General features: G+C 34.7%; 1 protein-coding gene across 1 annotated transcript; it reads left to right on the top strand.

The window, feature by feature from the left end:
* The first annotated feature begins 74 nt into the window (after positions 1-74).
* LOC126889735 (calphotin-like) lies at positions 75-12,820 on the top strand. Its single transcript, XM_050658284.1, has 2 exons — positions 75-188; positions 12,360-12,820. Exons 1-2 carry the CDS (start codon positions 114-116, stop codon positions 12,705-12,707), a joined length of 423 nt encoding a protein of 140 aa, XP_050514241.1. The 5' UTR covers positions 75-113; the 3' UTR covers positions 12,708-12,820.
* The last annotated feature ends 1,365 nt before the right edge of the window (positions 12,821-14,185 follow it).

The following is a 14,185-nucleotide window of genomic DNA, read 5'->3' as shown; positions in this document are numbered from 1 at the left end:
TTTGTCATAAATTAAATTTAAGTTAAATAAAATTTAGAATTCATAATCACTTTTTGTCACCTGACCTAGAATCTTCTGCGAATGGTTTTCGTAATATGCGTATATAAGATGAAATGAAAATCAAAACTGTATCAGTTGCTTCAGTCTACAGAACTACAACTACAACTACTATCAATATGGTTTCTAAAGTAAGTGAATTACTATTGACAAAGGTACTAAGGTTTTGTTTATATTTTATCTTCTTAATTTATTCTAAATATTATCTGTAGCTGAAGTTATAATATCTACAACTATGTGTTTCATCATAAATTTATATTTTCCTAAATATTTAATCTATTGTGTGTATTGTTTATTTAATAATTTCTGGTTTTTTCTATATTTCACCCTCTTTCCAAATTTCATATTTCTATATTCCTCATTGCCTTTTTATTACTTATTTCCGTCATATGTTTTTGGTCTGTTGCTTGATGCTATTTCCTCCATAATCGCGGACATTTTTCTCTTAACATTTTATTCAAATTCCGTAGTATCCAAAAGTTATCATCTTTTTTGTATTACCATAATCTTCATTGCTTGTTAGCCATGATGAGCCAGTAAGTAAGTTTAGCGGTTCTGAATAGTTCTAATTGGGATTTACTAGTATATTCTATTATACTTATTAGCTTCGAAAGTCGTGGTCTACCTAGTTCTATACAGGGTGTTTGGTAAAGAATGGGTCATAGCTTAACCTCAGATTCCTGATCTTAAAATAGGTAGATTTAAGCTAACTTACCTTAGTACAAAAGTTGATAATAACCTGAATACAGGGTGTCAAAATTAAACTTTTATTTTGTTTATTTTTGAATATTTCCTGACAGGCATGGGACAACAACACGAAATTTGGTCAGTGATGCTGGAATTGTACAATCTACTAAATTATGTTAAACAAACGTTTCTGGCTACTACCAGAGGCGTCCGACGGGGAGCATGAATTGTTGACCCCTCCCAAATTCTACGACACTGGCGAAATTTCTATTTTAGTGTAATTTTTTGATTCTCCAATACTTTTTATGTATAAAACATCCTCTTCATTCGTAACAATATAGCTATTAGTTTTCGAGATATTTGAAGCTAAAAACGAAGGAGCATAATACATTAATCAAAATAAGTGTGCCTTTTCATTTTTAACTTCAAATATCTCGAAAACTCATGACTTTATCGTTACGAATAAGGAGTATATTATTTGCATAGAAAGTATTGGCGAATCTAAAAATTATGCTAAAATACCAGTTTCATCAGTGGCGTAGAATGTGGGAAGGGTCAACCATTCACTTTACCCTATCGTACGCCTCTGGTATTAACCATAAACGAATATTTAACATAATTTAGTAGGATGTACAGTACCTACACTTTATTCCAAGTACCATAAGGATATGTCAAATAGTTTTATAATATCGGGCACACATATTTCTTAAAGTTTTAAATAAAGGATAAATTATTTAAGAAAAAAGAATACTTTAAAATAATTTGACATATCCGTGTGAAACTTTTCAGAAAGTGTAGGCACTGTACGTACACCCTAATAAATTATGTTGAATAATCGTTTCTGGCTACTACCAGAGGCGTACGACAGGGGAAAGTGAATAGTTGACCCTTCCCAAATTCTACGCCACTGATGAAACTGCTATTTTAGCATAATATTTAGATTCTCCAATACTTTCTATGCAAATAATACACTCTTCATTCGTAATGATAAAGTCATGAGTTTTCGAGATATTTGAAGTTAAAAATGAAAATGCGCCCTTATTTTGATTAATGTATTATGCTCCCTCGCTTTAACTTCAAATATATCGAAAACTAATGGCTTTATCGTTAAGAATGAGGAAGTATATTTTTTACATAGAAAGTATTGGAAAATCAAAAAATTGCACTACAATATCAATTCCGCCAGTGACGTAGAATTTCGGAAGGGTTAACTATTCACCTTCCCCCGTCGTACGCCTCTGATAGTAGCTAGAAACGTTTGTTTAACATAATTTAGTAGATTTTACAATACCAGCACCACTTACCAAATGTTGTGTTGTTGTCCCATGCCTCCCAGGAAATATTCAAAAATAAAAAAATAAAATAAAAGTTTAACTTTGACACCCTGTATTTCGGTTATTATCAACTTTTCTACTAAGGTAAGTTAGCTTAAATTGACCTATTTTAAGTGCAGGAATCTAAGGTTAAGATATGGCCCATTCTTTACCAAACACCCTGTATATATTTTTCGTTAGCTTTCCATGTAATCTAAAGTGCATCTAAAAACGTGCCATTTTCTAAATTTATATATCGAGAAATTCTTTGACCCGATCAGTCACAGCAAACTTACCTTATTTGCCAAGAACGCACAAGCGTCAATTAGTGGATCTGGATCAGCCTGAAATAACATCCCACTCAGATCGTTGATATTTTTGTGCTCTTGCTTCGATTAGAGTCCACGGCATACATACATAACTAAGTACTCGAATTCTAATAGTCATATCTCAAAAGCTTCCAAACGTTTCAGCATTGCCTCACTTCCATGTACAGTCCACGCTTCCGCTTGATACAGTAACAATAAAAACTTATTTTATTGTTAATAAAAAATACAGTATAAGATACAGCCATATGGCCACCTTACGGCTGCGGCTAATATTGCGGCTTCAAACTACGTTTTATTTAGCTCTCATTGATATTTGATATTACTGCCGAGATACACGAGTTTCTCTATGAACTTTGTACAGTACGGCATCTCCAGTACTCTATCCAGTAAGATTTTTACTTCATCATCCTGTATGTAATTTGGTTAATATCATTATATATTTACTTTCCTTAACTTTGAGATTTAATCTCTACTGATCAGTCTGTTTTATTTTATTTATTAAATTTTGAAGGTATTGACCGCATTTGGCAAGCACTAAAGTATCCTTTGCTTCAAAAATGAAAAATGAATATCCATTTTCAATTTCGTTGCAAAACGAAAGGCAGCATAATATGCGCCTCCTGATAAAAGACTAATAAATTTCGAAACTGGTAGAGGTGCTTGCGGCACTCTCTGATTGAACTAGAATATGATGCGGCTGTAATTTCGTGTTGCAACGAAATTGAAATTGGTTATTCATTTTTGATTTACATGTTTACACTGATTGGAGCATGAAGGGAACCATTCTCGTTGGAACTTTACCGCGCTGAGCAGATGGGACGTTAATTATAAATTGTAAAATTCCCTCATCTTCCTTAGTCTCAGCATCCATTATGGCTTGCAAATTGTAGAAGCCTCGAAGGTGTAACCAGAGAAGGTTCCCATTGTTTGCAGTCTGGTGGGATATAGAGTAATATTATGTTATTTCATATGCAATTAGATTGAAAATTTAGTCTCTTATCCTTTGCTTATCTAGTTTTGTTGACGGTTACACCATTCACAATAATACCTTTTGTGGTCTCCATTAAGTCTTTCTTAAGTCCTTCCTTATTTCCTTTGAATACAAGTTAAAGAATAGAGGTGGCAATATGCAACCTTGTCTAACTTCTCTTTTTATATGTAGACAGTCTTTGTTCAGCTTTTATTCTTGTCACTTGATGACAGTATAGATTTAATTATTAGTAAATATTTATCGTAAAATCAAGTTGTTTTTAAAATTACTAGCATATTATTAGTCTCTTCAAAAATATCTCTGAAGCTATCAGTAAGTACTTAACTGAACAAGGCTTCTCTCGTACCAAGCCACTCCTAAAAGCGAATTGAGTATTACTTATTCTCTTCTCTCATATCTTATTTATATAATATACTCTGCAATATAAAATTTGCAGGAGAACCTTCAAAGCGTGACTCATAAGACTTATTCTAGGATAATCATTGCAGGTTCTTGCACGATGTTTCTTTGCTGTTGCTACAAATTTCGACTAAATCCAATCAGTTGGTAATATCCCAGCATCATAAAATTTGTTGAAGAGATTACACGTTGCTTTATTTCCACTTTTTCTTTCGAATTTTGACATTTACTTCATCAGGGTCAAGAGCTTTTCCATTTTTATATTTTGTTTTTCCCATTTAACCTCACTTTTTGTAATAGGTGGACCTGAACCTGGCAAACGCTTTATATTGTTTTACTCATCTTCACATAATTTAAAAATGTAGTTTTTCCTTTCTTTTAAGTGTTCACTGATATCTCTAATGTTCCGTTTTTGTCTTCTGAACCTTAAGTTAATCTATTTTAATTTATTATTCAGGTGAAATGTATCGTGTTTCTTTTCACATTCTTCAATTTCACTATCATACGTTCTTTTTCATGAAGTAGTGTTTTTGCATATTTTGCCTTCTATCTGATTGTGGCACAGATCCTTTTGTACTAGTTTTATCTGTATTTCTGACTTGCCTTCCGTGGCCCAAAGAAAGTTATATTATATGAAATTGCACAGAAGTATATCTTCAGTCTCTGCCACAACTTCTCTAAAGTAGTTATTGAGTAATTAGATAACGAAGTACATCGCTCTCGAATACTCTGAAAAATTAAATTTTTCTAAATACTTTTTGTCCTTTTTATCTTGCTTTGCGTATGCATTTACTATGAGCCCCACCTCTTTATCATTAATGCCGGTTTTTCTATTAATATTAATTAGTTTATTCAGCCACAAGGAAGAATTTCCTGGAGTTGGCTATACACCATTAATTACGAGTAAATTTATTGAACAATGTTTTCTTAGTTAAAGTTATATTTATCTAAAAACCCTTAAAACGGCAGCAAATATCACAGAACGTTTTCGCTCTCTAAAAAGAGCACCATCAGTGTTGCAGGCTTGTCATTCTGAGCCAGCCAAAAATACAGATGTTAAAACCTTATTAAATGTTGATTAAATCTCTTAAATTGCAATTGCTAAATTAATTATAAAATTCAAAGGATGGATATAATCCCCAAGGATAAAGCCCTGGGGCATTTAACTTCTGTATTTTTGGGTGGCTCAGCATGTCAAGCCTGTAACACTAATGATGCTCTTTTTAGAGAACGAAAACGTTCTGTAATATTTGTGGCTTTTTAAGGTTTTTTTAAATAAATATACCTTTTACTAAGAAAAATATTTTCAATAAATTTGCTTTTAATTAGTTTATTGTGGTTTACTTGGGCTAATGTCCTAAGGATACCAAATATTTCAATATATTAATAATTATTGAACTGTATTCAAGTCCTACTGTATTATTCGTGTAAATAAAAGTTTGCTCTATTCCGTATTAAATGGTTATGTATGATGCTCCTGTTAGAACCATATCAAATATGTAAATTACAGTTTGACTACAAATTAATAAACATCAGTAAATTGCATTTTAGATTTACAAAACCGTTAAATAATTGTTAGCTGTGCAACATGTGTAATTAACATTTGATTATCTTCTACTTTTGCCTTTTGCCTGCCATATAATTAATACAGGTTGTAAATATTACACGATAGTGTTAAAAATGTAGAAGCAGTACCGTAAATAAGGGTTACTTTGGCCCTGGGGTCCTTCTTTGGCCCAAATTAAAAATAAAATAAAACGTTTTCAAAGTATCTCGAGAGAGTAGATTTTAAGCCGATGTGGGTAGTTTCCGACGGAGTGCAGACTTGCGCAACTCGTAACGACCTTCAAATGTTTCACGTATCGCCTCCTAGAACCAGCATGAGTACTTTTGATGTTGTATGTGCAACAAGTGATTTTTTAATGTCTAAAACTTTTAGCTGCAAAAACCGTTTTACGTCTGTTACAATATTGGTGAGTACTTTTTTAACATCAGAATTTAATACTTAATGCAGTGGAATGGTTATAATTTGCATTATTCTCAGCTTTTTTATTTTACAATTCAATAATAAAACCAGTTCAGATAACCTCAAAAATATGACCTTCTTTGACCCAACTTATATTTGGGCCAAAGTAGGTCTGATGTTTGTTTTATTTGTTTTATTTTTTCATTATTACCTATCTACTGCTCTAAATCAACATTCTGGGTGTTTTTTTATTGAATAAATTTATTTTTAGATTACGGAAGATGCCCTGTAACTACAAGCGCCAACCAGGAAGCCGGAGTTATGCCGACTACAGTCAAGATCATCTCCAAAACTGTTTAGTAGCAATCATATCTGGTGAAATGACACAAAGGCAAGCCTCAGATATTTTTAAAATACCACGAAGCACTATTAAAAACAAACTAAAAAATTTGTTTTCGAGCTCACCGGGTCATCCCAAAGTTTTTACCCAGGAAGAAGAGTTAGCATTTGCTAGTTACATCGACAAAATGTGTGAATTCGGATTTCCAATTGATGAACTGGATTTGAGATATATTATAAAAAGTTATGTCACAAGACAAGGAAAGACAATACAGTGTTTTTGCAATAATTTGCCTGGCCCTGACTGGACCAAGTCTTTCTTAAAAAGGCATCCTCAGCTCACAGTCAGGTTTGCATCAAATATAAAAAGAAATCGTGCTCAGATTGATAGAAAAATAATCTCAGACTACTTCGATCACTTAAAAGAAGTAGTTGAGAATGTACCGCCTCAAAACATCTATAACTACGACGAAACATGCATGTCTGACGATCCAGGCAGGAAGAAAGTAATCTGTCGTAGGGGGTTCAAAGTACCCAGAGCGTATCATGAATTCGACCAAGTCCAACATTAGCGATATGTTTTGTGGTAATGCCAATGGTACCTCTGTGCCACCTTATATTATTTATAAGGCTGAACATTTGTGGACCACATGGTTGGAAGGTGGCCCCGAAGGAGCGCATTACAACAGGACAAAACAAGGTTGGATCGACGGAGCAACATTTGAAGATTGGTTTGCTACACATCTTCCAATCTTAAAGAAACAAGAAGGTAATAAAGTAGTTATCGGTGATAATCTTAGCTCACATATAAGCTTAAACGTGGTCAGGCTTTGCGAAGAGAACAATATCCAATTCGTATGCTTGCCTCCAAACTCCTCGCACCTAACACAACCACTTGATGTGGCCTATTTTAGACCTCTCAAAAGTAAGTGGCGACAGATTCTTACCGAATGGAAACAGTCTGATAGTGGCAAAACTGTTGCCACATTACCAAAAGATATGTTTTCAAGATTGTTGAAAAAATCTTTGGATGAGTTGGAGCTTCATCAAAAGGAAAACTTAAAGTCTGGTTTTAAAAAGGCCGGCATACATCCCTTAGACAAAGAAGAAGTATTGAAGCGCTTACCTTCCAACAATGTGACAGTTAATTTGGAATTGGTAGGACAAACATTTATCCGCCATTTGGAACAGAAAAGGCAAGAAGTTGTTAAACCCCGATTAATAAAACGAAAAAAAAAATAGACGTTCCTGCTGGTAAAAGCATAACAGCTAACGATATTATTAAGTATCAAGAACACCAAATGAATCAAAAAGGTCAAAAGAAGAAAGAAAAAAAGATGAAAAACGAGAAGAAAAAAAGAGAAAAAGAAAGGGAAAAACTTGAAAAAAGCGACAGACGGTTTTAGAGAAGAAACAAGAGGTTAAGAGACAAAAGAGAAAAATGAATAAAAAAGACATGGAACTTTCGACTTCGGAAGAAGATAGTGACAATTACAGCGTCGTTTCATCCGGTCATAGTGACATGGTTCTTTCAACGGACGAAGAAGAGGAAGAGGAAATTAAAACAATCCGTGGTCTCCAGGTAAATCACATAACAGTCGATCCAGTTGCATCTACTTCTTTCAGTGCCAAAAAACCCCAGGAACAAAACGAAGAAGAAGAATTAAAGTCAAATCTGCAAAAAGGAAACTTCGTTGTTGTTGAATGGAATAAGCTACTGTTCCCTGGGATAGCTGTGAATGTGTCAGAAGAAGGTGCTGTTGTTGAATGCATGGAACGTACCAACAAGTGTTGGAAGTGGCCAAAAGAAAAGGACTCTTTGTTTTACAAATGGAGCGCTATTAAGAAAAAGATCCAACCTCCAAAACTGTTAAAAAGAGGACTATTTTCCGTCAGTAATTTGTAAAAAACATGAATTGTTTGCTAGAGCTTCATTTTTGTACCTTTTGTAAAAAACATAATTCGAAATATATTTTTCTGTCATATAAATATACTGAATAAATAAACCCATGTCTTTCTTTGACCCTAACTATTTATATAATGCTTTAAAGTAGGTAATATCATATTGGGCCAAAGTAACCCTAACGTAAGGCTAACATTGGCCCAGGTAAAAAATTTTAAAAAGTTTATATATTTTTTAAAAAAACACTAAAATGCTTTATGCATGTTATTTAAGATATTTTGACAGCTTAGTAGTAGAAAAATGCTAAGATTTATTGAGAGTTGATTTAAAAGGTTTTAATAAATGGGCCAAAGTTGCCCGAGTTTACGGTACATACAAAAATAAAATTTTAATTTATCATATTAACAATTTTTTTAAGTAAGAGTGAAAAAAATATTCTTCTTCTTCTTAAGGTGCCTATCCGTTCCGGATGTTGGCGATCAACGTGGCCATCCTAACTTTGCTAGCTGCTATTCTGAATAGTCCGGTTGTCGATGTATTAAACCACTTTCTCAGGTTTTGAAGCCAAAATATTCTTCTTCTCCCAGGTCCTCTCTTTCCAAATACCTTGCCTTGAAGAATGAGTTGCAACAAGCCATATCTCTGTTCATTCCTCATGATATGGCCAAGATATTCTAGTTTGCGCTTTTTGATTGTGTTAATAATCTCGCATTCCTTGCCTATTCTACGTAGAACCTCAACATTAGTCACACGATCCACCCACGAAATTCTCAAAATGCGCCTATAACACCACATCTCGAATGCCTCGAGTTTTCTCAACGAAGCCTCGGAAAGTGTCCAGGCCTCTACTCCGTATAATAACGTAGAAAATACATAGCAGAAAAAACGTAAGGATTGGAAATCTTGTATGACAAGGATCCAATATGGTCCTGATAATTATTATGTTCTTCTTCTTAAAGTTCCATCTCCTAGCGGAGGTTGGATATCATAATGACTATGGTTACTTTGTTGGCTCCTGCTCTGAACAGTTGTAATGAACTACAGTTAAACCATTCTCTAAGGTTCCTCAGCCAGGAGATGCGTCTTCTTCCTATGCTTCTTTTTCCTTGGATCCTTCCTTGCATAATAACTCTCAGCAGCTCATATTTCTCTCCTCTGGTAATGTGACCCAAATATTCTAGTTTTCTTGTTTTTATACTGTTCATAATTTCAAACTCCTTATTTAAATGTCGTAGCACTTCAACGTTGGTAATCCTTTGGACCCACTGAATTTTCAACATTCTTCTGTAACACCACATTTTACCACAATTATTATGTACAGAATATTAAATGATCAAACTTTGGACACAACTCTCACATATTGTCCGGAAATTTTTATAAGGATTCCGAGCTCTTCTTCTTCTTAAAGTGTCCTCCCCGCAATGGAGATTAACTACTACAATTGCAAACTTTGATAGTATCTACACTTGAGAGCAAAATAATCGACTCACTCGCTGAATTGTACACGTTAGACGTCTCGAATTTACTAAACCTGTTGTCCGACTTGAGTTATTTTTTAGTATTCTTCTTAGGGTGCCTCTCCGTTCCGAACGTTGGCGATCATTCTGGTTATGATGACTTTGTTGGTTGCTATACGGAAGAGTTTTGTTGAGGTCTTTCTATACAGTTAGCAAACCAGGATATTCTTCGTCATCCTGGGGCCCTTTTTCCTTCAATTTTACCTCGTAAAATTCACTGGAGTAGCTCGTATCTGCCTTGATTCCTCATTATATGTCCCAAGTACTGCAGCTTACGGCCCTTCACGATGTTGACTAAATCTGCGGTTGTGTTTATCCTCCATTGTACTTATTCCTTGGTGAGTTTGTCTGTCCATGGTATCTTCAGGTTCCTTCTGTACAACCATAGCTCAAAAGCTTGAAGTTTCGACAGAGTTTCTGCCTTCAATGTCCACGTTTCTACTCCGTAGAGAAGCACTGATTACACGTAACATTTAAGGAGCATTATTTTTGTTTTTAGATTGACGTCATGGCTCTTGAATACAGAGCTCACAATCAAGAATGCACTCTTTGCCTTTCAGATGCGACATTTAATCTCTTGGGTATTGTCCCATGACTCATTGATTATAGTTCTCAAATAGTTGTATTGTAAGGCACGTTCAATTCTCATTTGGAATACATACAGATTTGCTCCAGTTATGTTTTGCTTGCTGAGTATCATTAGCTGGGTTTTGCTGGTGTTTATATCTAGTTCATAACTATGTTCTAGTTGTTTCAGTTATTTTATTCATTAAGTTTTGCAGCCCTTCTATGATATTGGAAAACACTATTGTATCATCTGCATACCGCAGGTTACTGAGCTTGACTCCATTTGTTGAGATGCCTTCATCAGTATCTTTTAGAGCCTCTTTAAAAATGTGTTCTGAGTACAGATTGAATATCAGCGGTGTAATTATGCATCCCTGTCTCACTCCCCTTAAGGTTTTTAACTGATCTGTATATTCTCCATCTATTCGTAGCACTGCTGATTGATTCCAATACAGGTTAGTTATTATTTTCAGGTTAGTTAATTATTATTCTTCCGTCAATCCCTGTCCTCTTTAGCACTTCCATCATTATTTGTTCATCTCGGGCTCTATCGAAAGCCTTTTTGTAGTAAATCAGGCATGCAAAAACATCACAGTTGACATCTCTACATTTCTGAAACAACACCTGCACGCTAAATAGAGCCTCCCTCGTACCAACGGTGTTCACAAATCCAAACTGATTGGGCGCAATTTGTTCTTCGCATTTTCGGTAAATTCTACTGTGGATCACTTTTAAAAATAGCTTGAGAAGATGGCTCATTAGGCTTATGGCCCTAGATAGTCCTCACAAACCTTTGCTTCTGGTTTTTTGGGCAACGGTACGAACTCAGATTTGAGCCACTCCGATGGTATTTTTCCTGCCTTGTATATGTCATTAAATATTTCAGCTATTATTTTTATTTATCTAATGCAGAACTGCTAAATCTCAGTGAATTTCATCAAGTCCCGGTGCCTTTCCATCCTTCATTTGTCTGATGGCTACGGTTACTTCTTCTGGTAGGATTTCGGGACTTGAATTATCTTCAATGGTGGGTTCTTGTCCTGTTCTAAGGTCGTGGAAAAGTTTCCCCAAGTAGTCTCCTCATACTTTCTTTTTATCTTCTTTGGTTATGGCAAGATTTTCTTCATCATATGTTATTTTTCGGCTGTTGCGTTTTCGGAACTTTCCAGCTATTTCCTTCACCTCTCGATGGACATTGAAGTTATTATATCGACTCTGATACTCCTCTATTTCTTGACATTGTTCTGTTTTTGTTTCTCTTTTGCTTCTCTTATCTTTCTTCTGACGATGGTTTGTATTCTCTTATATTCTTTGAGATTTTCTTTGTTTTTTTTTCTCTGATCCATAAGCTCGAGTATTTCATCGGTCATCCACGATTTCCGTTTCTCTGTATCTTTATTTAGGTGTTGTTCTTTTATTTCTCTCACTGTTTCTTGTATGATGATCAGACTTTCATCTATAGTTCCTGCATTTCTGCATTTTAGCATCTTTGTATTGAGGTTCTCACTCACCTTCAGTTGAACATTGGAATTTTTCAGTATTCTAATCTCATACCTCTTCATCGACTTACTTGTAACCCTCTTCATTCTGACTTTGAAATTTCCTACAACTGGTACATGATCAGAATGTACGTCTGCCCCCGGGTATGTTTTAATATATGTACAGCTTTTCCTATACCTCTTATTTGCTAGTATGTAATCAATCTGATTTCTCACAATCCTTCCCACAGAATCCTCTGGAGATTTCCAGGTGTACAGTTTCCTTGGGTGTAACTTAAACCAGGTGTTCGTACTTACTAATTGGTTTCCTTCTATGGCTATGGTATAGTTCTTCTACCTCTTCTTCTGTTCCTTCTGTTGTAGGTGCATACCTTCGCGTCGTTCGGCAAACTGCAGTCGCGTGCGGAAAAGAATGACTTTCTGCACTTGTTAGGACAATAACTATAATAATAACAAATAATAATTTTGTCACACTATTATTATAACTAAATAGGCTCACTGAAATGGCGGTGAAAAAACAAAATATTTTAAAAAGACGCTAATATGACCAAAATGAATCAAGTGAACATGTTTTCTTAAAATACTTTCCATTGTGTATTAACATTAAGAGCTTAAAATTTATAAGATTATAAGTGGAGATCTAGATTTTTTGATCCAATATATAGATAACACATGCAGCTAAAGTTGCTCCTTACACTAGTTGTTACTTGCTCATATAATATTGTCTCATAATTTTTACTTATTCGCTAAGAATTTCATCTATATTGCTAACAAACTTTATAACTTTTACAGATTATCGCTTTCGTCGCCATTTTGGCCTACGCTCATGCTGGAGTACTAACTGGTAGCCCCGTTATCTCGGCATACTCCTCACCACTCGTATCACAAGCCGTTGTGCCTTCACCCATTGTATCATCACCACTCATTACTAGATCTCTACCCATTGGACTAGCAGCTCCAGCTCCTCTACTCACTAGAAGTGTAGGACCAGTTGTCTCTTCACCACTACTTGCACCTTCAGTTGGACCTGTTCTTTCTACCTACTCTGCTGGTCCATGGGGAGGCATTGCTCCATTATCATCTCCCTTAGTTGCACCATTGTCTGCTCCCGTAGCTGCACCTTGGGCGGCTCCATGGTAAACGACTTGAGCTAAAGTTACCAATGTACTTTTATTATTTATTTTAAAATATATATATTTCTGCATACAATTTATATTTGAATTATTAAAATAAAACTAAAAAAATAAAACTTACATACTTTATTTTTTTTAATTCTAATTAACAGTTATTTTTGAACAGTTTTGAAAGGTAATTCCTGGTAAGATTTGCTTTAACACATTTATTTGACAACTTTAATTGTGTTTGTATTGTGCATGTTACCATGAAAACGGCGATCATAGTATGGAAGACCGCAGGAGAATCCGTGAGAAAAAATATTTCTCACTACAATGGCCGAATTTTCTCACTGTGTGAGGAATTGTTCGTTTTGAATGTATGTAGGTAGTGAGAGAAGTTGCATATTGTATTGTAGAAAAAGATTATTCTAAAGAGTTTAAAGAAAATTTAAAAGTTACGAACCCTAATAACATAGAAAAAATGTGGAAAGAAATAAAAGGTCACATTTCGATAGCAGCAGAAGAAGTAATAGGATACAAAGAAATAAAAAGGCAAAAGGAATAGTATGACGACGACTGCGAAACAGCAACCAGGGAAAAAATCTAGCTCGAAAGAAATAGTTGAAGACAGGCAGAGAAGAAGATTTGGAAGAGTAAAGGAGAAAAAATAAAGACTCATATAAATGCTGTACAACCAAAAAAAAAGATATGGATTGATGAAGTTATTTAAGGCGAGAGAAAGTTCTCTCGAATATACAGAGGATACAGAGCTTGATGATGAAATCGAAATCGAAAAGCCGTCATATGAGGACTTTAATGTGTGATAAGAAATCTAAAACAAAAGAAAGCAGCAGGTCCAGATGAAATCCCAAACAAGCTAATAAAACGAGGCGGAGAAGAACTACAACGGAAAATATACGAGCTAATAATAAGGATTTGGGAAGAAGAAAGAATGCCCGAAGAATGGAAAACTGGATGGATATTTCCGATTCTAAAAAAAGGGGACATTACAAAATGCAACAACTATAGAGGAGTAACACTGTTACTCCTCCACTACCTCCGCTACAAAATATTGACAACACTAATTAGACAAAAACTCTCAAAATACATTGAAAATAAAATAGGAGATACTACCAACACGGATTTAGAGAGATAAGGTTAACAATAGACGCAGTTTACATTATAATCACACGGTCAATTGAGAAATGTTACGAACATGATATCGACTTACATATCCTTTTCATAGATTTCAAGCAAGCCTTTTACAGCTTAACAAGACCCGATCTAATAGAAGACTTGAAAAACCTAGATATACCAATAAAACTTATAAAACTTACGAAAATAACAATGGAAGGATCGACAGCAGCAATAATGACAGATAAAGGTATCACCAAAAATAAAGAAATAGCAAGTGGAGTACGACAAGGTGATTCTCTATCAACGTCATTATTTAATGTCGCAATAAAAGGAACAATAAGAGCTACAGAAATAAAAGGTACAGTT

The sequence above is a fragment of the Diabrotica virgifera genome, chromosome 8 (assembly GCF_917563875.1).
Source record: "Diabrotica virgifera virgifera chromosome 8, PGI_DIABVI_V3a".
NCBI lineage: Eukaryota > Metazoa > Arthropoda > Insecta > Coleoptera > Chrysomelidae > Diabrotica > Diabrotica virgifera.
This window is presented reverse-complemented; position numbering and strand designations above follow the sequence as displayed.

Bases quoted from the DNA above. Each gene is read 5' to 3' on its own strand.
- LOC126889735 (XM_050658284.1), top strand. From the start codon at position 114: ATGAAAATCAAAACTGTATCAGTTGCTTCAGTCTACAGAACTACAACT. The intron at 189-12,359 runs GTAAGTGAATTA...TAACTTTTACAG, and splicing joins CTATCAATATGGTTTCTAAA to ATTATCGCTTTCGTCGCCAT.